This window comes from Ovis canadensis, chromosome 18 (genome assembly GCF_042477335.2).
Source record: "Ovis canadensis isolate MfBH-ARS-UI-01 breed Bighorn chromosome 18, ARS-UI_OviCan_v2, whole genome shotgun sequence".
In the NCBI taxonomy this organism is placed as follows: Eukaryota; Metazoa; Chordata; class Mammalia; order Artiodactyla; family Bovidae; genus Ovis; species Ovis canadensis.
This window is the reverse complement of record NC_091262.1, coordinates 36,218,399-36,244,714: the sequence shown is the minus strand read 5'-3', so window position 1 is coordinate 36,244,714 and position 26,316 is coordinate 36,218,399. Positions and strand designations below refer to the sequence as shown.

Here is a 26,316-nt window from a genome sequence, read left to right as displayed (position 1 = left end):
GGAGACATACCATAGAACAGTGGGTCCCGAGGGGGTTTTCTTTTGACCAGGACACGAGCCAGCAGGGCCACCAGGAGCAGGACGACGGCAGCAGCCCCTACAATCGTCCAGGAACTGCAATGACCAGAACAGGGAGGTGGTCACTTATCAATATAAACACACGGGTGCGTGGAATTTCCTGGCTATTGAATGCATTCTCTCCCAGCGCAGCCTCTGCCTGCAGCCCAGGCACTGTGGCGTTCATGAAGTTTGTCCACAGAGCTTGGGCCCCTCTGGGCCACCCCGTGACTTTCAGGGACCAGGACCAGAGCCACCAGGTCCTCACTCTCTGTTCATCCCGCCCACCTGGGCGAATGACGTGCCCTCTACCACTGTCCGTCTGCCATTGTCCACCTGCTCCTCCAAGCCTTGTGCCTGATGTCCGACAAGCCTAACCACTGAAGCTGCCTCCTTCCACAGGGCTGGCTGGAAACCCTCACACTGAGCTCCAGGGAGCATGCAGGAGTCAAACAACTATATCACCTTCTAAGGAAGAAGGGCCCCAGGCTGTGTGTATAATCAAAGGGACCAGAGGACCAGGCCAACCCAAGGAGAGAAGAGCTGTGGCTGGGCCCAAGGCCTGAATGAAGCCAGCGCCCCCACACCCAGGAAGCCAAGCTGAGCTAGGCTGGGCATAGCCCTGGACTTCCTCCTGGGAAAAGGCATGGCCCAAGGGGACAGGGAACAAATAAAGCCGCTCCTCAGCAGGACAGAACAAGGGTACAAGGCTTGCTGCAGTGAGAGGTCGAGGGACTGGGAGGCTGGTACCTACTCTGCCCCTGCCTGTGGGCCTTAGGAAAGTCATGTCATTGCATCATCTGTTTTTTAGTTAATTAAAACATATTGAAGGACTTCCCTGGTGGTTCAGTGGTTGGGACTTTGCTTTCCAATGCAAAGGGTGTGGGTTCAATCCCTGATTGGGGAGCTAAGATTCCCACATGCCTAGAGGCCAAACAATCAAAGCATAAAACAGAAGCAATATTGTAACAAATTCAATAAAGTCTTTAAAAATGGTCCACATCAAAAAATCTTTAAAAGAAAACATATTAAGGAAAAATGCATTACACACCCCTATAGGCCAGTCACTGTGGATGAAATAGAGAGACCCCTGTCTACACAGGAAGACCTATCTCAGTGGGCTAAGCTCCCTCACCCAGAGGTCACCTCCAGTCCTAGGAGGTATTCTCTCTCTCATACCTCCACACAGACAGGGCATCCAGTTCTAGACGAAGCACCGCCCAGCCCATTCCCAGGGCCTGCTAACACTAGGGCCTCCTCGGTAATCCTCGAGAGCTGCTCTAGAACTACCCCTTAGCCAAGACCCTTACACACCATGACAGAGGATGTCTGGATAACCTTTGCTGTATGTCCCCGGGACTTCTGGAAAGTCAGAAATCTGCTCCTAATGTCAGAGAGGGAGTGATCCATCTATGTGCAGGTAGACGAACCCCAAGGATAGTGGCCCCAGGTCCAGGAAAACTGTATCCTGTGCACCTGGCCACAGGCCCCACTTAAGAGTCGAGGAGTGGTTTCTGGGAATCAGCAGCACCCAGGATTTCAAATGCCACTGCAGACCTACAGACTTAGAATACTTCAGGTGTGGGGTATGGGAATAGGTTAATTTTTTCAAGATGCCTGGGTGAGTATGCACAGAAAGTCTGCCTGGGGACCTCTTTTAAGAGTTTCAGGAACTGATGGATGAGTGAGGGAGGGAAGGAAAGGGAGAGAAAGAAAGGAAGGAGAAATGCATGGATGATGGATGAATGGATGTTTGGATAGATAGATGGATGGGCAGATGGATGGATGACATGATGGATAGTGGATGAATGGACAGATGAATGGATGGATGATGAATGATGGAAGAATGGATGTTTGGATGGATAGATGGATGGATGACAGACGATTGGTGGTGGATGAATGGATGGATGACAGATGGATGGTTAGATAATGGATAGTGGATGATGAATGAATGGATTGTGGATGGATGGATGGTGAATGATGGATGCATGGGTAGAGGCATGAATGGATGTTTGGATGGATAGATGCATGCATGACAGATGATTGGTGGTGGACAGTGAATGAATGGATGGGTGAAGAATGATAGATGAGCGGACGACAGATGGATGGTTAGATAATGGATAGTGGATAGTGAATGCACGGATTGTGGGTAGATGAAGAGAAGGATCCAGGGTGAATGGAGGACACAGTTCTATGATAAAAATGAAGACAACCATGTCAGTGTCCTCCTATTTCTCTGAAATAGGAGGTTTCTATTGCCACACATCAGTGGATGCTCCAGGCTCCTCCTATAGGATGAGCCAAAGCAGGAGATGATGAAAGAGGGAACTAATGTAAGTCAGGAGCACACTGCTGGGCAGAAGCATCCTGTGAACAGAGAAGAGGTTAAGGTGCTGTGTAGGCTGAAGGGTCAGGAAGATCCTCTGGAAAAGGGAATGGCTACCCATTCCAGTATTCTTGCCTGAAGAATTCCATGGACAGAGGCCCCGGCAGGCTACAGTTCATGGGGTCACAAAGAGTCGGACACTGCTGAAGCAACTTAGCACAAACGCACACACGCACGTGTAGGCTGACAGAAGTTTTCATCACAGCCTGACTCCGGCAGGGCCCAGGAGACAACTCCCATCCCTGTTCCCATCAAGGACCCAGCTCACAGCCAGCACCATCACACAGCTGGTGCTCTTCTGGACTAGAGAACAGTATAAACTGCTTCATGGTGCCTGCTCCCACTCTCTACCTCTAGGGGAGGAGCAAAGGATGAAGAGTAACTGGGGCAACAGAGCATCTGCATCTCCCAGTGACAGCCAAGTGCAGGACCTGCTCAGAACAGGGAGAAATGGGTCCAGCAGGGACCCGGAGGTGGGGGGAGGGGTAAGGGCTCCCACTAACATGAGGGTGGAAAAGCTGTTAGTCTTGTAATGTGTGTGTTTGGGGATGAGGCTGGGGAGCAGGGGGAGAGTTTCTGATGCCCTTACATGAATAGATGGCTACTGAAAGGGATCATGTGTGGGTGAGTATGAGTTGTGTATGTATGTGTGTGTCTATGAGATACAGACAGAGAACTCAACTCTTTTCCTGATGCCTCAACTTAAGTGGCTTTTTCTATTCTTCAGGCTTTTGTAAAAGGTCTGGTGGGAAAGAAGCTTCAGCTAATTCAACTAATGCAAACTGAATGGGATGCCTGCTAGGCAGAAGTCCCCCACTCCCACACCTCTCTTCCCCGCACTGGACAGGACAATGCTAAGGGGAGCCATGGTCTGAGAAGGTAAATTCTGACCACAAAGAAGTAACTCTTGTGGAAAAAGCACAACCAACCCAACAGGGGCTCAGAGGAGGGAGAGACAGAGGGAATAGAGACTCCCCTGCTTGGGGGGTAGTCTGGAAGAGGCAGAGGTGGCATTTTACTCCAGGTTATAAAGTCCAGGTGTGGCTTCAACCATCAGTGACAGGAAGGAAGGCGTCCCAGTCCCAGTGAACAGTGTGAGCAGCAGCAAGGAGGTAGGGGTTTAAGGAGTGTCCGCGGCACAGAACCAGGTGGTTCTAGTGGTAAAGAACCTGCCTGCCAATGCAATGAGACTCAGTTCGATCTCTGGGTCAGGAAGATCACCTGGAGGAGGGCACAGCAACCCACTGCAGTATTCTTCCCTGGAATATCCCATGGACAGAGGACCCTAGCTGGCTACAGTCCATGGGATCTCAAAGAGTTAGACACGACTGAAGGGACTTGGCCCAGCGGCACAGAACAGTCCCAGTGCGGCTAAAGCACCAAAACAGCTGACTGGGCTGGGCCGGAGGGCTGAGGCAGACATGCACAGGGCAGCGCAAAGGGAAACTCCCTGGGAGGCTTTGCGAGAGAGAGGGCCAGTACCTCTGGTGGGGTGGGGGGAACAGGAAGGAGGAAACAGATGCTAGCCCAGCCTCAGGACTGATGGGGAAGGAGAGTGGGAGGGTGGGACGGAAGGAGTGGAGGAAGAAGAGGGCGGAGTCAAAGGCTACTGGGATTTTAATCTGCAGGAGGACAGGAAGAATGGCTGGAACCAGTTTTTCAGAACCCCCACAGGGCCCAGCAATGTGCTCAACACACAGCAGCACATAGTTCAGTATGTGCTCAGTAAACGCAATCACCCCCTTGCCAGGAGCCGAGATCAAAATCTCAGAGTCACCCTCAGATCCTCTCCATGCCACATGATCCTTCCATAAGCTGCGTGACCCTCCCTCCCAAAGATCCCCTCCCCAGGCCACGTCCCTCTCCCTACATTGTTCCCTGGTCCCCTATCTGGAAGGCTCTGTCCCTAGATCTTCCTGGAGCCATCTCCTGCAGCTCATGTCACCTCCTCCAAAAAGACTTCTCTGATCCCCAGTCCCCCCAATCACTCTCTCAAATTGCCCCATTTTATGTGTTGATTCCTGTCTCAACAACAACTTCCCAGATCTCTTGTGGTTTCTTGATAGCTATTTCCCCAGCACGTGGAACTGTGCCAAGCATACAGTGTGTCCTCAATAAACTTTTGTTGAGCTGCCCATAATGCCATTTCAGGAGGGCAGAGTCCCCCATGCACTGTATTCACAGATCTGTGACATTCCCTGTCCAGAGATGCTTCTTTCAGGAGTTGTGCCCCAAGACTGGGTCAGACCAAAGGCAGTCATTCCCCATGCCCAGAGAGCACCCCCGTAGATGGGTGGAGTCTGGATAAGGCCCTCAGCCCCCGGAACGAGTGAGGAGGAAGTCACCGCCCCGTGGGCAGACACTTCACAGCTTGAAGGTCTGGAGAGGGGGTGCAACATACACACTGATGTAATTTCCTTAGCACCAACTGCTGTGGGAAACAGTGCAGGTTACTTCCTCCTCTCGGCTGACAGCAGGAACACCGGCAGGCTCAGAGGCCTGGCGCTTTTCCCGCCGCTGGAGCAGGCCGGCCGCTGCCGCCTACTCGGCCAGAGAGCCCTCACAGGAGAGCCAGGGCTTTGAACCAAGTCCATCTGCGGCCTCCTTCAGCCCCACCCATTTCTCTAGCATGGAACTGCCCTGCCGCTTGCCCGGCTCCCCATCCTATACTCCATGGGCGCCTTTATGGCATCCTGACAATAGGATGCAAATACAGGCCATTTGACAGACCGGAAAACTGAGGCCAGGCCTAGTGCCAAAGCCAGGCCTAGAACCCAGGCCTTTGCCTGTTCATTCCGTGCTATTTCTGCTAGTCATTCACAACAGTTTCTAAAATTAATACGAAATGAGAAGTATGTGTGTGTCCATACATGGAAACGTTCCTGTGAAATGCAAAAGGAACGAGGCGCGGCCGGGCTCCTAGCTGTTGGTGTGTGGACCGCCCCACCCCTGTCCCTGGGCACTTCAAGGGCAGAGGCATTGCCTTAATGACCCCTGTAACCCTGGACACCTGGCTGAGATACCAGCACCGCAATACTTGGAACGACACCCAGCACTCCGCCCCAGAACTAAGCCCGAATGTCAAAGATGCCAGCCCGAGCGAGGATCCCAGCCCGCGGGACTCCGAGGGCCTCCCCTCCTCCGGTCGGCCGCGGAGAGCCCTGGCGGCCGGCGAGCCTCTGCCCTGCCTGGCGGTTCAGCCCCCTCCGAAAAGTTGCTGGGGCGCCCGCCGTGCCGACCCCCGCCGCTTGCGCGCGCCCACTCACTCGTGTTGGGCAGCCAGGTGGTTGAAGACGTAGGTGACGGGGATGGCCGAGAGGGACAGCACGAAGACCCCCGTGGCCGCCGAGGCACTCATCGCCGCTGCCGCGCCGCTCGCCCTTCACCGCATCCCGCGCGGGCGCCCCGCCCCAGCTTCCGGCTGCGCCCGCGCCCCTCGCGGGTGCCCTTCCAGGCGCCCCGCGCCGCGCCGCGCCCGCCCCGCCCGCGAGCCCCCCGTGCCGCGCCCTCAGCAGCGCCCCCTCTGCGCGCCCGCCCGCAGCCGCCCGGTGCGCAGGGCCGCGGCGCAGTCCCGGGAGGCGCCCTGCCGTCCTCCCGCCCAGCAGCGCTGGGGCTCCACCGCGAGCGTGGGGCGGCGCCGAGGAGTGGCCAAAGCCCCCTGCCCGGGGACAGGTGTCCCCCGAGGCGCGCGCTCTGAGGGAAGGTGGCAGCCCGGGAGGCGGGCTCGGGGCGCCGCCGGGAGCTTGTCATCGACGACCCATAGAGGTTCTGGGCCGAGCTGTGGGCCAGCATAGGGTGGAGCCACACCCGGGGGTGTCGGAGCGGGAAGAGCCCGCGAGATCGTCCACGTGGGGAACCCTCGGGCTGGGATAGGAAGGGATAAATGATACCGAAACCTTGGAACCTCTCCATCGGCAGCCAGCAGCGAGTCCCGTTTGAATCCCGAGTTTGAATCCGGGTTTAAACCCCGGCTATGCACTCGCCAGCTGTTGACCTTGATTGAGAAACTTAACCTGTCTTTCCCCTTCTCTGCCAAACGGAGGTCACCCGCGTCAATGTGACTGTGGGATTCACGGAGTTAATGGACACGAAGTGCTTGCCCAGTACTCTTCAGTCCACTGCTATCACCTGCAATTCCCATCTTTTAATTGGAACTGAGACTCGGAGGAATACGATGATTGAAGAGACTAGAAGGCCTACTTATTTCCATTCTAGGTCGCGTTCCTGGAAGCCAGCTTACCACCAGCCAGCGTGCACAACTGGCTTCCCCACAGTCGCCCACCATAGTGGGCCCAACACCTTGTGCCTAGTCTGCCCTGGCTGCTTGACTGTGTTAGCGGGCGGCCTCAGAAAGCACCCCCTGGGACAGAGCCTGGATTCCTCTGCTACTGGGAAATGGAAGGTAAGTGTGGTTCATACAGAGAACAGCTCAGGCAACCAAGGGAAGCACCTGTACTTAGTGACCTTATAACAACTGCACCGTGTGGAAGAGGCTCATTTTAGAGAGGAGAGAAGAGAGTAGCAAAGAGACTTAGAGCCTGGGCCACTCAACTTTTCAAAAGCCAGCTCTCCCTATCCCCTCCATCCACAGCTTCTTGGAGGACTTCTCAAACTCTGAGGTCATCGTGATAAAGCCTTGGCCCAAACTGTAACATATCCAGAGCTTCCCCAAGCGATGGCCTTACCTGGACATCACTGTCTTCCACAATGACTCCTTTACCAGCTGCTTACCTCCTTCCTCCTCCCTGACACCAAATATCTCCTCCGAGACCCCTTCTCTCCTCCCAGCCAGTCTCCCAGGCCAGCCCAGCCCCTCCATCACCACCCAAATCTTGCGGAATCAGTCTTGCCTTCTCTCTTATACCGTGAACCCCTTTAGCTACCCTGGGTCCTCCCCCCACAGTCTAGACACATGTTCATGTATGAGTCAGTTTAGAAAGTGCTCCTTCGGTGACAGGCTACGACCTGAGACCTTCTGCTACTACAGTGCTTGCACCTGGACACACCTCTCCTCCAGCAACAAAATACAGGGAAACTGTATGGGACTAAAAATAACTGTGACCATGAGCAGATGGAGCAAATTCTGGACCCAAAAGATACAAAGACTGAAAAGCCCAACTGCCACTTTTGAAGAGCCTGGAACAAAAACGGTGTCAGGAGCAAAATAGGATACTGTGCATGCCCCTTTCACATATACCACCTAAGAGGTGGGCAAAATGCTCAAGCCACCCCTCTGGCCCAAGCCATGGACATACTGCTACCCTCACCCATAGAAGAAAAAAAGCTCAGCCCCCACCTCAGGGATCAAGAAGGGGAACCTGTTGTTTGTTTTCGCTCTTTCTAGCTGCAGACAGGTCCCAATGAATGTTTGGTCTCTTGTTGGCATGTTGTTAGTCGCTCAGTCATGTCTGACTCTTTGCAACCCCGTGGACTATATAGCATGTCAGGCTCCTCTGTCCATGGAATTCTCCAGGCAAGAATACTGGAGTGTCTGGCCTCTAGTCAATTTCTATTGAATAGGCAAAGTGAAGAACCCTGGTCAGTAAAACCTGGACCTGTGTGTCGTCTTCATTCGCCACCTTCTCTCTTTCGTTTCCCATCGTGCTGGGTTTGAATGACTGTCTCTGTGCTAGTAGACCCCAAATGATCGTTCCTAGCACTGACGTCTCCCCTCAGCACTGCCCTCTGGCCTTCCACAGGCACCTCATGCTCAACATAGCCATCTGCCTCAAGTCCACTCCAGCCTTATCTCATCCAGTGGTGCCACCATTCACCTGGTCATCCAGAATCCTGGGAATCCACATCTGCTCTGGCCAATCCCAAATATCCATACTTACCGCGGTCCTCCTAATGTTACTTTCCAAATATCTCTCAAGTCTGTTTGCGCCTCCCTATCCATGCCATTGCTGTAGCATTGCAGGTCTCTACCATCATCCAGGTTCCAGCCTCCTGCCTCATCTCCCTCCTCTGTCCTCACCTGCTCTGAAAGCCCGCCCTCCCACCCTCTTTGCTTTCTTCATAGGACTTTATTTATGCCATCCAAAACCATCTTGTTTACACATCTGCTTCCTGTTCTGTGTCCCTCTCTCCATTATGATGTAAGCACCCTGTGGTCAGGAACGTTATCTACTTTCTTTACTATTCTGTTCCCATCACTTGGACTAATAGCTGTCTAGAGCCGGTGCTCAAGAGATATTTGTTCACAGAATGAACATTCTGGAACATCATTTTCTGACAGAACTATAACACAAGCCACAAACGTGAACCTTATGTGTAGTTTTAAATTTTCTCGTAGCCACATTAGAAAAGTAAAAGACAGAGGTGAAATTAGTTCTAATAATATATTTTATCTAACATGATATGTCCAAAAGATTATTGTTTAAAAGGTCATCAATGTAAAAAATATCAATGGGAAATTTTACATTCCTTTTTTTTAAAACAAGAACTTAAAATTTTATTTATTTATTTATTTTTGGCTGCGTTGGATCTTTGTCTGGCTGCCTGTGGGCTTTCTCTAGTTACAGTACACGGGCTTCTCATTGCAGTGGCTTCTCTTGTTGCAGAGCACCGGCTCTGGAGCTTGGGATCTGTAGTTGTGGTGCACAGATTTAGTTGCCCTGCCACATGGCGGATCTTCTCAGACCAGAGATTGAATCAAACTTGTGCCCCCTGCATTGGCAGGGGCATTCTTAGCCACTGGAGCACCACTACATTCTTTTTTTTAATACTAAGTCTTTGAAATTATGTATGTATTTTATACTTAGAATATATCTCATTTCAGGCTAGTCATATCTCAAGTGTTTAATAGCCACATGTGGCCAGTGTTTCTGTATTGGACTTCATAGCTCTAGACTTGTTCCTCTTGTCAGATCAAGCTGACTTCAATTATGCTCTCTGTTTCTTTAAGAATAGATATGAACATTAAATCCCTAATAAACTTATTCAAGCATCTTCAGAGAGTCTACCATGTTTCCAGCATTATTGTAAGAAATGGTCACACAAAGATGAATTATAAATACATCTTGCCCAAGAAGACCAAAGTCTAGTGTGAGAAAAGCACATGTAAACAAGTAGCATGCAAAAGATTCATGTACAAATTGCTGTAGGCAGCACCAGTCTCTCTAAAGGAGTTAAGAAGAGCTTCAGGGAGGAGGTGAGGCTTTAGACCAGCCTTGCTAAACAAGTAGAAGCTGGCCAATCTGACGAGGAATAATGGGGTTTTCCAGGAAAGGGAAATAACACACGTTAAAGGCAGAAATGTATGAGAGACCATGTCACTCGATGAGCTTCAAGCTGTTTGCTCTGGTGGGAAGTACTCGTGCATGAGATGGGGCTGGTAGGAAGTGAAGATGGAGAGCTGATCAGAGGCTCAGTCTTAGAAAACCTTAAGGGCAGGGAGTATGTAAGATTTATGACTGGGTCCTGAATGCTGCAACTAAACATCTCAAAAATGTGCAGCTCAGACCCAGCACAGAGATATGGCAGAAACCAATGCAATATTGTAAAGCAATTATCCTCCAATTAAAAATAAAGGAAAAAAAATTTAAAGACCCAGCACCACCAAATAAATAAATATTTAAAAAAAGAAAAAGATTTGAGTAGGAGGAGAGGCTGACTTCATCAGAGTAACTCTTACTTTTTTTTAACCTGGGGCTGAGATAGTGAAAGTGCAGAGTCCTAACCACTGGACATCCTGGAAATCTCCCAGAGTAACATCTTTAAAACTCTGCCTGGCAGCTGATGTGGAACAAGGCTTAGAAAGAGGAGAAGTAGGAGGCAGGAAGTCCACTTAAGAGGCTTATTCTAGCAAGAGATGCTGAAGATCTGAACCAAAGTGTTGGCAACGAGAGGGAAGAATGAAGAGTAGCATCTGCTTGCCACAGTTAGACAAAGCCGGAGAGCAGCTACAAAGACCCAGTGCAGTCAAAAGTAAATAAATAAAAATTTAAAAATTAAACATTTAAAAATTAAGCAGGTATCATACAAATAAATATTGTTTTCATGCAGATGTCTTTTTTAACAACTTGTTTATTTCTTCATTTCTGAATTTTTGGCTGCACCTTGTGGCACGTGGGATCTTGGTTCCCAGACCAAGGATGGGGCCCACACTCTCTGCATAGGAAGGTGGAATCTTAACCACTGGACCACCACGAAGTAGCCCTTCTCTTGAAAAACGGTTGGATATGACTTAAAAGACATTCAAAGAATAAAGTTGTTTAGTTTTTGATATTCAGTTTGTTTGGTTTTTTTTTTTTAGGACCATCCATCTTGCAAGCCATGAAGGTTGATATTGTTGCTGTGAAATTGGACTCCAAGCTTTCTGCAAGCAAAAATAGACACACTAAGGTCTGTCCTCTGTCCATTCCCTGATGAGAAAGACAGTTTTGTGTGTGTTGATTCAAAATAATTGACTAATCAGTAATGACAATGAAGAGCCCCTGAGAGTGCCTGCTTCTGCCATGGAGGAAAGTGAGAGCAGCGCATTAGAGAACCTGGTCACGTGAGGAGAAACTAGGGAGAAGGCTGCTGGCCAGGGACTGAGGGAGCAAAGAGTCAGCCCTGTGTCCATGCTTTAGCTCCCAATCCCAGCGCCTCTTCCCTTGTTCAGTTTTCCACTTTTTTCTTCCTTTCTTCCTTTTCTTTTCTTATTGATGTATATTTGATTTAAATACAACATTGTGTTACTTTCAGGTGTACAGCATAGGGATTCAATACTTTTTGCAGATTATATGCCATTATAGGTTATTACAAGATGCTGGGTATAATTCCCTGTGCTATATAGTATATCCTTGTTGCTTATCTATTTTATATAGTAGTTTTATCTATTAATAGCATACCTCTAATTTGTCCCTCTCATTCTTCCTCTTCCCTTTTCTTCCATTTTTTATCCTTCTTTTTTTCATTTTTTTACCCTTCTGATAAAAGTTATGATTGTGATCTTTGGAAAGCCTGAACACTCTAGATGAACGTGCAAGGGGCAATCAAACAGATTGCTCTGTGGGTTATATAGAGACAGAATAAAATGACTCGAGAGTCCACTCAAACAAACATTAAAATGATCCTCAACACTGAGTTGGGATGGGCTTCCCAGGTGGCTCAGTGTTAAAGAATCCACCTGCCAACGCAGGAGACATGGGTTTGATCCCTGAATTAGGAAGATATCCTGAAGAGTAAATGGCAACCCACTCCAGTATTCTTGCCTCAGAAATCCCATGAACAGAGGAGCCTGGCAGGCTACAGTCCATGGGGTCACAAAGAGTTGGACATGGCTTAGTGACTAAACAGCAACGGCAACAACAAGCCCTTAAGTCACCTTAAACCTTGGGTTTGTCTTCAGCCTTAAGTGAGTGCTCTCATGATTTCTTTAATATGTTACAGTGATTAACATTGATATATTTTTAAATTTTTAAATTTATTATTTATTTGACTGCATGGGTATTAGCTGCAGCATGGACACTCTTAGTTGCATGTGGGATCTAGTTCCCCAACCAGGGATTAAACCCCCTGACCTCTGCATGGGGAGTGTGGAGTCTTAGCCACTGTACCACCAGAGAAGTCCCTCCGTGGATATTTTGGGGCCCTAACAGGCACAGAGCAGGTGCAATAAGTACTAACTGAAGGGAGAGGTGAAGTTAGTATGTAAAATGTTTGTCCAAAAGTCTCCTGCTAGAGACTGTACCATTGCCCTGAGTTTCCTAGCAACCAAAGCAAACAAGAAAACCTTATAACATTCACAGTGTCCATAAGGTAAAAACAGATCACTTGTTCCAAAGAATTCTCTCATGGCTCCTCTTAAAGGAAAGTGTGTTATATAGTAGGCCCTCAGCAGCATTCCTACAATAAATATAGAATCTAATTCCACACAGTTGTCTCTCAGTATATCTTCAGTGCAGGTGGCTGGCATACTGCCAAGAGGCACTCACTGCGAAGGAGCCAAAAATCATTCCTTGCAGATAAGCAACTCTCAGAAGGCTTGGCTTGGTTCAGTGATACATTTTACAGTATGTGGGGGCAGGAGTGGAAATACCTTCCTGGCAAGCACACTGTCCCTTCCAGTTTAAGCCCAGAGCAGATATCACCAGTGATCACTGAAACTCTCTCCTGTGGAGACTGGACATCACCAACAGGCTTCTTCTCTCCTGCCAACTGAAATCAATCTGCCAGCTCTGATCAAACGGTATTCATTACTATCCTTCAGGCAAGGTTCTGTGAGTATTAATTCCATGTAATAACATTTTCATACAAATGAGTTAATGGAAAGTTTGAAATTATATTGACTGACAAGAGAGGAAGCATTCTAAATGGATTAGTAAGGACAGAGCATTATGGTTTGACAGGCAAACACATGAGGGTAGTTTGACATTTTTTCATGAGAAGGATGAGCATGGGACAGTCAAACCCAAGATTGCTGCCTTGTTCAGACTGCTTCCCAGGTATAACAGAAGACCTCACATGTCAGGGTGTAGGTCAGAAAGAGCTAACTGGAAAGAAGATTGAGGGACTTCCTTGACATTTACTTTTCCTCTCAAGATACCTTGCCATCCTCTGACTAAAGAATTAACATAAAAATAGTTAACATAGGTACTTTTCTGGTGATTCAGTGACTACAACTGTGTGCTTCCATTGTAGAGGGTATGAGTTCAATCCCTGGTTAGGGACCTAAGATTCCTCATGCCAAATTGCATGGTGAAAAAAAAACCTTTTTTTCTATTTTCAAGACAACCGTAGGCAAAATGTGGAAAACAGAGTTACAAAACAAAATGTAAGTATTATAAACACATACCCTATAAGGATCATAACTGCAAAAATTAAGGGGTATTGACAGAGAAGAAAGTGTTTCAAATTCTTTTTTTCTTTTTTTAATATAAATTTATTTAATTGGAGGTTAATTACTTTACAATATTGTATTGGTTTTGTCATACATCAACATGAATCTGTTGATTCATGTTGATTCAGGTATACACTTGTTCCCCATCCTGAACCCCCTCCCTCCTCCCTCTCCATACCATCCCTCTGGGTTGTCCCAGGGCACCAGGCCCAAGCATCCAGTATCATGCTTCAAACCTGGACTGGCAATTCGTTTCATATATGATATTATACATGTTTCAGTGCCATTCTCCCAAATCATCCCACCCTCTCCTTCTCCCACAGAGTCCAAAAGACTGTTCTATACATCTGTGTCTCTTTTGCTGTCTCACATACAAGGTTATCGTTACCAGCTTTCTAAATTCCATATATATGCGTTAGTGTACTGTATTGGTGTTTTTCTTTCTGGCTTACTTCACTATGTATAATCGGCTCCAGTTTCATCCACCTCATTAGAACTGATTCAAATGTATTATTTTTAATGGCTGAGTAATACTCCATTGTGTATATGTACCACAGCTTTCTTATCCATTCATCTGCTGATGGACATCTAGGTTGCTTCCATGTCCTGGCTATTATAAACAGTGCTCCAATGAAAAACCTTGAATAGCCAAAGCAATCTTGAGAAAGAAGAATGGAACTGGAGGAATCAACCTGCCTGACTTCAGGCTCTACTACAAAGCCCAGTCATCAAGACAGTATGGTATTGGCACAAAGACAGAAATATAGATCAATGGAACAAAATAGAAAGCCCAGAGATAAATCCACACACCAATGGACACTTATCTTTGGCAAAAGAGGCAAGACTATACAATGGATTAAAGACAATCTCTTTAACAAGTGGTGCTGGGAAAACTGGTCAACCACTTGTAAAAGAATGAAACTAAAACACTTTCTAACACCATACAAAAAAATAAACTCAAAATGGATTAAAGATCTAAATGTAAGACAAGAAACTATAAAACTCCTAGAGGAGAACATAGGCAAAACACTCTCCGACATAAATCACAGCAGGATCCTCTATGACCCACCTCCCAGAATAGTGGAAATAAAAGCAAAAATAAACAAATGGGACCTAATTAAACTTAAAAGATTCTGCACAACAAAGGAAACTATAAGCAAGGTGAAAAGACAGCCTTCAGAATGGGAGAAAATAATAGCAAATGAAGCAACTGACAAACAACTAATCTCAAAAATATACAAGAAACTCCTACAGCTCAATTCCAGAAAAATAAATGACCCAATCAAAAAATGGGCCAAAGAACTAAATAGACATTTCTCCAAAGAGGACATACAGATGGCTAACAAACACATGAAAAGATGCTCAACATCTCTCATTATCAGAGAAATGCAAATCAAAACCACAATGAGGTACCATCTCACACCAGTAAGAATGGCTGCGATCCAAAAGTCTACAAGCAATAAATGCTGGAAAGGGTGTGGAGAAAAGGGAACCCTCTTACACTGTTGGTGGGAATGCAAACTAGTACAGCCAGTATGGAGAACAGTGTGGAGATTCCTTAAAAAAACTGGAAATAGAACTGCCTTATGACCCAGCAATCCCACTGCTGGGCATACACACCAAGGAAACCAGAATTGAAAGAGACATGTGTACCTCAAATTCTATTTTTCAAAGAAAATTGAAATTGAAATCCCCTCCTCAGTCCCATTCCTCTCCCTTCATCTCTAGAAGCAATCACTACCTTGAAATTGAGGGCATACCCAGCCCACATTTATATACATTTATATACATATAAACAAAATATGGGACTTCCCTTGTCACTTAGCGGTAAAGAATTTGCCTGCCAATGCAGGAGACAAGCCCCTGGTCTGGGAAGATACCCTGGAAAAGGAAATGGCAACCACTCTAATATTCTTGCCTGGAAACCCACATGGATGGAGGAGCCTGGAAGACTATAGTCCACAGGGTTGCAAAAAGAGTTGGACATGACTTAGCAACTAGACAACAACAACAAGAAACAATATGTAGTTATTTCATAAAATATACATAAATTATAATATCCTCATATATTTTTTCACTTAACATGGACTTTTTGAAATCCACTTATTTCTATACACTTATTCATTCATTTTCACTGCTAGAGCATTCTACCATATGACCATACTACGATTTATTTTTCATTCCTCTACTAATAGATCTCAGAGTTGGTTTTAACTTTTCACTTCTATAAACAATGTTGTAGTGAACATCCTATAATTCTCTCCTGTGCACATGATAAGAGTTTCTCCAGGTGACAGTGTCTAAACATGGAATAGCAGGCAAGTTGTGCACGTTGTTGGAGCTTTACATTTGTTCAGTCCAGGCCAGCTTCCTGCAAGTTTCTTCACTCACCTGATGAGCTTTAAAAGCAAAGAATCCTTCCCAAGAGTCAGTTAGCTCAGCTTAATCAAGAAGTTCTCAAAAGGTGTCTCCAGTCTACCCTCTGAGAACCACGGTCCTAATCCATGGCTGGAGACAGATATAATCTTCAAGCCTATATCACACATCAGGAAAAGATGCAGTTGATCCTAAGAAGAAACAGGTGGGGAGAGTTAATAATTTCCCCCAGAATATGTTGGTAGCAGAAATTCAGATTTCAGACAATGACTTCAGGCTAGTTTTCAGATTCAGATTCAGCCTGATTCAGATTTCAGGCTACAGTTTTACAAGGGAGAGTTCCTCCCCTACTCTGAGCTCAGAACATGACATATGATCTTTGTTTTTAGCTCCTTGTGCAGTGGGACAATTTTTTGTGTGTGTGTGTGTGTGCTAGTTTGCCCTTTCATCACCAGTGTGTGTCTCCTTGCAAGGTCCCAAACCTCTGCAAATGTCAGTTTCAATGTTCTGCATCCAGCGAACTCAAAGCCAGGTCTCCTAACCTAATGTAGACATAAAAACCAAGTTTCCAACTTATCGAAACAACAGCCTCCCTAGAGCTGTGGGCACTGCGTTGCTCACAAACTCCAGGCACCAGTCTTTGGCTTTAGCCTCTGGGAATTTCACTTAACTTTATTGCAGTCTAGGCTATGTATTTAAGTGATCCCATTACCTTGTACCCAGCATTTAGTTATTTGAAGCGGTAGAGATTTCAGATTATCTAGTCCAGGTTTTCAGGACTTTAACGCAAAAAAATGAAGCTCTAAGTTAGAGGTGAAAATAAAAGGGCATTTTCAGAAATGCACAGTCTCAAAAAATCTACCTCCCTTGAGCCTTTTCTCAGGAAGCTACTGGAGGACATGCTCCACCAAAACAAGGCAGTATACAATGTAGAAGGTGATGTGGGATTTGGGAAACAGGACCTCCAATCCGTGAACACCACTGAAAGATCCCCCAGGAGAATAAGGGGACAGCTTTTCAGGAGCCAGTCTGGAGAACAAGAAATCCAGATTAGGGCAAGAGAGAGGCAACCGCAGGAGAACTGTCTCTAGAAAAAAGATGTAATTGCTAGGTTACCTAGTATGTTTGAAGGTATCAAGATATGAAAAATTCCAGAAACCCTGAGGCTAAATAGTGAGAGGAAATAGAAAACTAAGCAAATGGCCTCATCTTCTATAGTAGTTAATAGATAACATCCTGAAAAAAAATCAAGAAATCCAATGTAAACATGTTATTTAGAAATATGGGGCCAAAGCAGGCATTACGAGACACTTCTTTCCGGGGCAGAATTCAGGGATGGGGAAAAGTAGAACAAAGGATTCTAGTTTTCCTTTCAGCCATAGAAATCTACTTTTATTAAATAGATGTATGCTGCTGCTGCTGCTAAATCACTTCAGTCGTGTCCGACTCTGTGTGACCCCATAGATGGCAGCCCACCAGGCTTCCCCGTCCCTGGGATTCTCCAGGCAAGAACACTGGAGTGGGTTGCCATTTCCTTCTCCAATGCATGAAAGTGAAAAGTGAAAGTGAAGTCGCTCAGTCATGTCCCACTCTTAGTGATCCCATGGACTGCAGCCTACCAGGCTCCTCCATCCATGGGATTTTCCAGGCAAGAGTACTGGAGTGGGGTGCCATTGCCTTCTCCAATAGATGTATAACTTGGATAAAAATAAATAAGTAAATAAAATAAGGATGATGGCATAATACACAACATTCGTATCATTTTTGAGTTTCGCAGCAAGATCCAAGGCGGGTGTCTTTGCATAAGTATTCAAACAGTCAGTTTTTCTTAATCCTTTGATGTACAAACCACTGTCTTTGAAGCACTTATCACATTTTAATCCCTATTGCTTATCTTCTTCATTTGTGAACTGGTTTTATAATCAAATTTTCATTTCTGAATAAGCCATTCTCCAACATCAGGTTAACTAACCTCAAGTTGAAATCCTGCAATTCCACAATCCTGAAGAGGCCAACTGACTAATCCAAAAATGTCATTTACTCAATTGCAGAGGTGAACTGTGGCTGATCCAGTGGGGACTGATTTCGTAACTGACTGGTTTGTTAGTGAACACATTGGAGGGTTGTTGACTTCTGCTACTTTACATAAACTCCAATTATGGGATCTTTTTTTCAACTTTTTTTTTCATTTTTTTCTTTTTAAAATATGAAAGTATGATAACATTTATAGGAAACTTGGATAATACAGAACAAAGATACCTATAGTTCTACCGTGCTAAGTTGCCTCAGTTGTGTCTGACTCTTTGCAACCCCATGGACTACTGCCAGGCTCCTTTTTCCATGGGATTCTCCAGACAAGAATACTGGAGTGGGTTGACATGCCTTCCTCCAAGGGATCTTCCTGACCCAGAGAGAGAACCTGCTTCTCTTAACATCTCCTGCATTGGCAAGTGGGTTCTTTACCACAAGTGACACCTGGGAAGCTCACACATAGTTCCACTATATATTACAATTACTTTTTAAGTAGATAAATTAAGATTTTTAGCTGGAGTTTCAATATAAAACTCCCCAAAATTAATAGAATGAATAGAAAGATAGAAGGATATGTAGTAGACCTAAAAAGCTCTATGAACCAATAAACAAGGTGCAAAAATTTCATGGTCTAAAGATATTGAAATCATACATAGTCTGTTCTCTTATCATGGTGGAATTATATTAGAAATCAGTATCACAAGATATTTGAAAATAACCTACATATTTTGAAGTGCAGTGTGACATTTACCAAGAGAGATCTTTTGGCCCTGTCATGAGGCATGCAGGATCTTAGTTCCCCAATCAAACTGGTGTGGTGGCAGCATGGTATCTTAACCCCTGGACCACCAGGCAAGTCCCAAACTGTGGGGTCCTGACTAATAAATATTCAGACAGTAAGAATTTTGTTTATGGTAAAACTGACTGTCTGTCCCAACTGCCACACTCACTCCTCACTCAATGGTTCCCCACCTGCTAGATGTCTGGTGCAGAAGGGAAATGGCATAAAGGCAGGAAGCATAAAGGAGAAGTGGAAGGAGACGCAGGATGGGGACTCAGTACACGATATACTTTATAACCAGCCTCTGGGTGCTGGAGTGCTCACTGAATCCATATCTAAACAATCACATTTAAAACATTCATTCACTACACGTTTATTTATTGAGTGTGCAGAATGTGCCACACGCTCAACTAGGCACTGTGGTTATAAAAAAGGAAAATGTGAAAAAGTGACCAACCCGTTCACAATCTGCAGAGGACTCAGATCTATAAAAACAAAAATGACAGGTGTACTTGAGAAAGACAATAATCATACAGATTAAAGGTACCTGGGGAGGGAATGATTTTTTAAAATACGTATTTATTTGGCTGCACTGAGTCTTAGCTGAAGTATGCAGGATCTTTAGTTGTGGCTTTTGAATTCTTAGTTGCAGCATGTGGGAGCTAGTTCCCTGACCAGAGATGGAACCTGTGCCCCCTTACATTCAAAGGGTGAAATCTTAGCCACTGTACCACCAGGGAAGTCCCGGGGGAGAGAATGATTAATTCAGCCAGCGCTTCTCAGAAGAAGTAACCCTTGAAGGACTAACCCAGAGAGGGCGTTTCAGAAAGAAGTTATCTACAACATGTGGAATGAAGTGTTAGTTGCTCAGTCGTGTCCAACTCTGTGACTCCATGGACTGTACCCTGCCAGGCTCCTCTGTTCATAGGATTTTCTAGGCAAGAATACTGGAGTGAGTAGCCATTCCTTTCTCCAGGGGATCTTCCTGACCCAGGGGTCAAATCTGGGTCTCCTGGATTGCAGGCAGATTCTTTAACCTTCTGAGCCACCAGAGTGAAATGGAAATGGAAATACTATAGCACAGTCTGGGAACTGCCAGCCAACACTAGGGTAGAGGAACTAGTGAAATTTTTAAAATAGAGAGGGGCACTTTTAGGTTGACCATTATAGATTATTCTAGTAGGTGGGCTGACTGAGGTGAAAGGGAATGAAACAGGAGGCAAAAGGTTGAGAGGAGCAGTAATCCAAGCAAGAAGAATGAAGGCCTCTTCTACCAGGGCAGCTTCAGTGAGGGTAGAAAGGAGACGCTACTTAAGAATAGAATATACAGATCTTGGTCATTAATTGGATGTGAGAGGCACGATACAGAGAAGAACTTAGTAGTGGCAGCTTTCTGGGGAGAAGGAAAGGGAACCAAAGGGACAAAGATACACTGAAATTTATGGAAAACTATTGTGATCTTTCATTTTTATATTTCTTTATTTGGCTGCACCAGGTCGTCACTGCAACATGTGAACTTTAGTTGGGATCTAGTTCTCTGACCAAGAAATGAACCCTGGTCCCCTGCATTGGAAGCTCAGAGTCTTAGCCTCTGGACCACCAGGGAAGTTCCCAGACTGTGGTTTTTCTCAGAACTCTGAAGACAGAGCTTCCTTCCTTGTGCTTGTGGCTGCCCAAATAAAATCAACTTTTATAAACTAGTGAAGACTGAATACAATTGTGTTGCATACTCTTTGTGATCTGTTGAAACCAGAAGCTGAAATCAGAGAGCAAGACATTCTTTCCATCTGAGTGCCAGGATCTCAGCTAGGTTTTTTTTTAAGATAGCAGCAGTTTACCTCATAAGGAGCTGAAGGAGCTTCCAGGAAAGATGTCAGCTCAGCTTGATGTGTTTGTGGAGCTCCAGGAAGATTGCTTATAGGTGTTTGGATATCTATTAATAAAGCAAGTATCATGGGACTTCCCTGGTGGTCCAGTGGTTAAGAATCTGCCTTCCAACTCTGGGGACACAAGTTCAATCCCTGGCTGGGGAATTAAGATCCCACATATTTTGGGTCAACTAAGTCCACATGCCACAACTAAAGAGCCCATGCACCACAAAGAAAACCCAGAGCAGCCAAAATAAAATAAATACATAAATAAAAGTTAAAAAGTAAAAGCAAGTATTATGCTTATAAGAATGATCAGAGATGAAGATACAGATTTGGGAATCACCAGCCAGGGACGGGAGCCTGGTGGGCTGCCGTCTGTGGGGTCGCAGAGAGTCGGACATGACTGACATGACTTAGCAGCATTAGCTGAAATCATGGGAATAGAAGAGATCACACAGAAAAATGTGGTAGAAGGGGAAAAAACAAGGGCACCAAGGATGGAAGCCTGAGTAAACCAACGGTAAGGGTGGGAGGAGCTTGTTGTGTAGGAAACGGAAAACGAAAAGTAAGAGACATGGGACTTCCCAGGTGGTCCAGTGGTTAAGGCTCTGTGCTGTCCAATGTAGGGGCTTGTGTTCAATCTCTGCTTGGGGAACTAAGATTCCACGTGCCACGTGGCCCCCCCCAAAAAAAAATTACAGTCATGAAAAATTATAAAAACTTATGAACCCAGGCAAGGAGAGTAAATGTAATCAAACAGTCAAAGAGGAAGTAGTCAACCATCACACCCAATGAAAATGAATTGCCAGCTTTGGCAGTTAGGAGACCCTGAGCAGCCTTCGAGGTGCTCAGTGGAGTGGTAGCCAGAGCCATCCTCTCATTGCTTGAGGACTGGCAGGAGATGAAGATGCAGAGTGAATGCTGTGATAGGAAAGAAGATGCAAAAGGGGATACTTTGAGGCTGACGCAGGGCTGAGGAACGTTTTCCTGTTAGGGGAAATAGTTACATATTGGGTTGGTCAAAAAGTTTGTTCAGGTTTTTCCATAACATCTTCTGGAATATTTGTGAGTACCAGGAAAAGATGCCAGTGGGAAGAAAGGAGAGTTTGAAGTCACCTGGAAGAAAAGCAAGAGACAGCGCAGCAAGATGGTAAGGGAATGAACTGAAGATAGAAGGTGGAAAACAGTCTCGGAAAGAAAGGAAATAAGTATCTGAGGCAGATGGAAAGACCTGCTTATCACCAGGTTGATCCAGTTGCTGTTGAAATGAAGTGGGAAATCAATAGAGACAGGCAAAGTTAAATGCAATGTGTTCACATAATCACCCTAGTCTATATTTACTTTGCTGTAACCAGAGGGGCAACATGTCCTAATGATGTGGACTCTGAAACCCAGCCTGTGGCTTTGAATTTCACTGCTGGCCATGACACGCCTTTTCGTGGAAGGTCATATTTATATCACTGCGGCGGAATCACAGCAACTCTGCTTGGTCTCTGTGGCTCATTTCAAAGATTCAAAATATGTGGGATGGATAATTCCAGCTCTTCAATGCCCTTGGAGCCCTAATATTATTTTTATGAGCATGACAACAGCCTTGATAATGTGGTGTAAACTAGACTAATTTTAGTTATTTATTTTATACATGATTGCATCAGTACAATGAGATTTAAAATAGATTGAAAAAGGGAAAAGTCACAGCTGTGACAAAAATGTGAAAACTATTCAGCTTCCACAGTAGTTACAGAAAAGTAAATTTGAAAAATGAGGCACCAGCTATTCAATGATCAAAAGCAAAGTCAAATTATTAAATCTATGTGATGTAGACTTTAGAAAAATAGAGACTGCCAGTGAGCACTGAAATTGGTTCAGTCCTTTGAATAGCTGCCAACATTTATTGATCATGTACTCCACATCAGACACTGTTTTAATGTTATCTTTTAAAAAATATTTTAAATTAAAAATCTAAAGATTTTTAATTAAAAAATAATACAATATTTTACTAAATTTTTTCATATTTTAATTTTAAAACATTTTCATATTTTAGCTTAACATTTTCAAGTTTTAATTTAAATATTGCTAATATTTTTATTTAAAATATTTAATATTTTACAAATATATTAATATTTTACCTTTTATTTTCTAATAACTTCAAAAATATTTATCTATTTATTTGGCTGCACCCAGTCTTAGCTGGGTGCACAGATTCTTAGTTCCAGTATGTAGGATCTAGTTCCCTGACCAGGGTTTGAACCAGAGTGCCCTACATTGGAAGCACAGAATCTTAGCCACTGGACCATCGGGGAAGTCCATAAATATTTAATTTTATGTCGTATGAATTTTACCTCAACTTTTAAAATTTATTCATAAAAAAAAGCACTGAGGACCCCAAGAGCTTTTGTCTATGTGGGTTTATTTATCAACATTTCTTGTGTTAAAAATTTATCTTTATTTACCTAAAAATTATAATTTAAAAAATAGAGAGAGATAAATATTAAAAATTTAAAATGATGACAAATAACATATTTTTATTAGAAAATAACCATATTTTCCACAACAGAAAATAGTTAGAAGAATAGTATTGTTTTACATTAAAAAAAAATCTCTTTAATATCTGGCTTATTAGAAGACAGCTGAATTTTCTGCTTCTGAATTAAACCTGTTACAATATCACACTGTCAGGCAGCCTTGGGAAAAATGTCACTGTACACACCTAAGAGAATGAAAGATGCATATATTGTCTTCATTGTTATTATGAAAATAGTTTTGACCTCACAGACCCCCTGAAAGGGTCTCCAAGAACCCCAGGGGCCCCAGGCATATTTATAAAACTGTGGCTGAAAACAGAGAGGGACAGCTTTGTGGACACAGGACCAGTGTAGGCACACAGAGCCCTGTGCTCTGACAGGCCTCACATTTGGGGTTAATGCTCTATAGTCCCCATCTTAAAATTCTTAAGAATCTAATATTTGAATGATTGTTTTGTAAGGTGGGTTAGACAGTAAAGAATCTGCCTGCGATGCAGGAGATGAGGGTTTGATTCCTGGGTTGGGAAGATTCCCCTGGAGAAAGAAATGGCAACCCACTCCAGTATTCTTGCCTAGAGAATCCCATGGACAGAGGAGCCTGGCAAACTACAGTCCATAGGGTTGCAAAGAGCCAGACGTTACTGAGGGACTAACACTTTCACACTTTCACTTTGTCAGTGAAGTCCAGTGGGACAATGGAGCAGGCACCCAGGGCCTGGAGCCTTGGCTCACGCTCTGTCCCCCACTTCTGCTGATTCCCTGCCTCCTAGGGACCAGCTTAAGCCACCCACTCCACCCAGAGTACCCTGAGCCTCCACCTAGCCTGCCTTCCTGCCCAGCACACACTGGCACCCTTATTCCTGGTGGGTGCCTTAGCTAGTGCAGGGGAAGGATCAGAGTTGAGCACCATTCATTCAGTGGTGACTCAGGCAGCTGACTTCACTCCATAGTAGAAATACCCTGACCTCAGGGCAAACCTCTCACCTGTCCCCAAATCTAGATACTCACCACGTCCTGGCACAAAGGTTGCAATACCTTTGAGGTTTACCCATTCCCGTGAGTCGGAGCAACTGGCCTATGGGAGGAGGACAGCTCTGGGCTGGCCAGAGAAAGGAACCCAGCAGCTGTTGAGCCCAGTGCTTGCCTGACACCAGGGGACTGACCCCTAGTGGGCCTGTGAGTCTGCACTCAGCCTGCCAGCATCCCTGTACCCAGGGGAATTTGACATTGCTATTTAATAATAGCAAATAAGAAACACCAGGACAGGTGGAGGGGGAGGAGTAGAGAGGGAGAGAAAGTGAAAAAAGAAAAAAGCTTTTTATTTTAGTATCTTAGTGGAATTTGTTTACTGCTGTTTGAACCAGGGCCCCCATGTTCATTTTAAGTAGCTGGTCAGGAAATAATTAAGACTGTATACAGACTTAGGGAATAATCAAGACACTTGAGTGAGATTTCCCTCGTGGTCCATTGGTTAAGAAATCTGCCTTGCAACTCAGGGGACATCCGTTTGATCCCTGGTCCAGGAAGATCCCACTTACCGTGGAGCAACTAAGCCCACCCACCGCAAATAGTGAAGCCCACTAGCTCTAAAGTCCGTGCTCTGCAACAACAGAAGCCACCACAGTGAGAAGCCTGAGCACAACTAGAGAGTAGCGCTCGCTCACTGCAACTGGAGAAAAGCCTGCATGGCAACGAAGACCCAGTGCAGCCAAAATTAAAATTTTGTGTCTATATATATTCTAAAAAAATAAAGACACTTGAATGTTCCTGCCCTTGGTCCTAATATAATAAACCAACAAGGGTAATTTATCCTAAATGAATGGATTCAAAAACAGGAAAAAAAAAACCTAAAAGAGGGGGGGAAACTAAAAATAAAAGTACTTAGATTTATGTATTTACAGTCAAAAGTAATCTATAACTCATAATAGAAAAATGAGAAAAATGTCTTCCTTCATCCTCTAAAATCTATTCGTCCCCTAATATCCTTCATCTCATCTCTGTCCATTGAAAAGAACTAGAAATCACGACCAAGCCAGAAGAAATGAGCTTCATTAGAGGCCACATTTTGGTTTCTAAATATATTTCCTATTAAAGAGAATTGAGGCTCCTTAGAGAAATGGCTAATTCCAGGTCTAGGACAGCAGAGACACAGCTTGACATACTACAAAGCAAGGGAACTCTTAAAGATTATTGCCATCAGATCGTAAGGCTCAGAAACCTGGTACTCTTAGCAAAACTTGGCAATTAATGTGCCTAGACACGAAAAGTGAAAGCAAGCCTCTGTGGATGTTTGGAAAGGTGAAGCTAGAACAGTGTTGGTTATCTGTTCACCCTCTGTATTCAAAACTTTTCATTTACTTAGTTTTTTTGACCATGCCCCATGGCATGTGGGATCCTTTATCCCCAACCAGGGATTGAACTCTCGCCCCTGCATTGGAAGCACAGAGTCTTAACTGCTGGACTTCCAGGGAAGTCTCAGTGTCAAGGACTGCCATCAAACCTTCTAGCTCAATTCCTGGCACATGACTCCAAAGAGATGGTTACTGTTTGGGTGGGTAGATAGATGGTTGGATGATGAACAGAATGGAAAAGTTAGAGAAACTATAAAACTATGAAATTGTTTTACTCATAAAGGGATGGTTGTGAAGAGTAGCAATGCCAGGAGCTTTCTATTCAGAAAAATTCCTAAAATGAACAGTTTTCAGCAACAAAAGTTTACAAGTTGGTAAAATCAAGGGAAAATAAACCAAAGAAAGACAGCTGCAAATTTAGTTGCACTATACCCCTGATAGTTCAGTTGGTAAAGAATCCCCCCCAGTGCAGGAGATGTGGGCTCGAACCCTGGGTTGGGAAGATCCCTGGAGAAGGAAATGCTAACCCACTCCAGTATTCTTGCCTGGAGAATCCCATGGACAGAGGAGCCTGGCGGGCTATACCGCAATCTGACCTTACTGGGTCCCACTGATTAGGTGACATGGAAACATGTATTTTAGTCCCATTTGATTATAGTTAATCCAAGTAAGGAATGAGACCAATCCCTTTTAGTAAGGTTGCTTCAGGGGCAAAACAATTCAGTCTGTCCGATTCCACTTTCTTTCTCCAGCTTGTCTCCAAGGTAAGCATTTGCATATAGGAAAGGGACCCTGGTGACCTCAAGATAGCCTGGTCTCATGCTGGTCTTCTGCTCTGTGGGAGCTGGTGACCACTGAGACTCAGCTTGTCTTGGCCTGGCTTTTAGTGTCCACAGCTAATCCTGCAGCTGCTCTAACTTGCAACCCAGTTTTATTTGTCTTGGTCAGAGCTTGAGGACTGTGCTCCAGTTGGCATCTCCTCACTGTAGCTTGCAGTGATCCTTGGGCTCCACTGAGTCGCTACCACATTGTCAATCTGACCCCTGAACAGGAGGTCCAGGCAGTGGGTTTGCCTCACTCCCACCCACGAGATCATGATTCTCAGTTCTA

The 26,316-nt window shown here is 45.1% G+C and overlaps 2 protein-coding genes across 5 annotated transcripts in view; one reads left to right on the top strand and one right to left on the bottom strand.

Annotated features, from left to right (window-relative positions):
• Positions 1-6,691, bottom strand: part of TM6SF1 (transmembrane 6 superfamily member 1) — a 30,652-nt gene extending 23,961 nt beyond the window's left edge. For 3 of the 4 annotated variants that reach the window (XM_069558959.1, XM_069558961.1, XM_069558960.1), the window contains exons 1-2: positions 5,710-6,691; positions 11-114 (exon numbers count right to left, since the gene is read on the bottom strand). In XM_069558959.1, the coding sequence (XP_069415060.1) occupies positions 11-114; positions 5,710-5,801 (196 nt within the window). In that variant the 5' untranslated portion in view covers positions 5,802-6,691. The remainder of the gene's footprint in view (positions 1-10; positions 115-5,709) is intronic. The other variant, XM_069558962.1, reaches the window with a different exon arrangement.
• The window catches only part of BTBD1 (BTB domain containing 1), a 90,249-nt gene continuing 69,853 nt past the window's right edge, over positions 5,921-26,316 (top strand). Inside the window, exons 1-2 of the mRNA XM_069558947.1 lie at positions 5,921-6,845; positions 10,701-10,789. The gene's annotated coding sequence lies outside the window, so the exon portion shown is untranslated. The remainder of the gene's footprint in view (positions 6,846-10,700; positions 10,790-26,316) is intronic.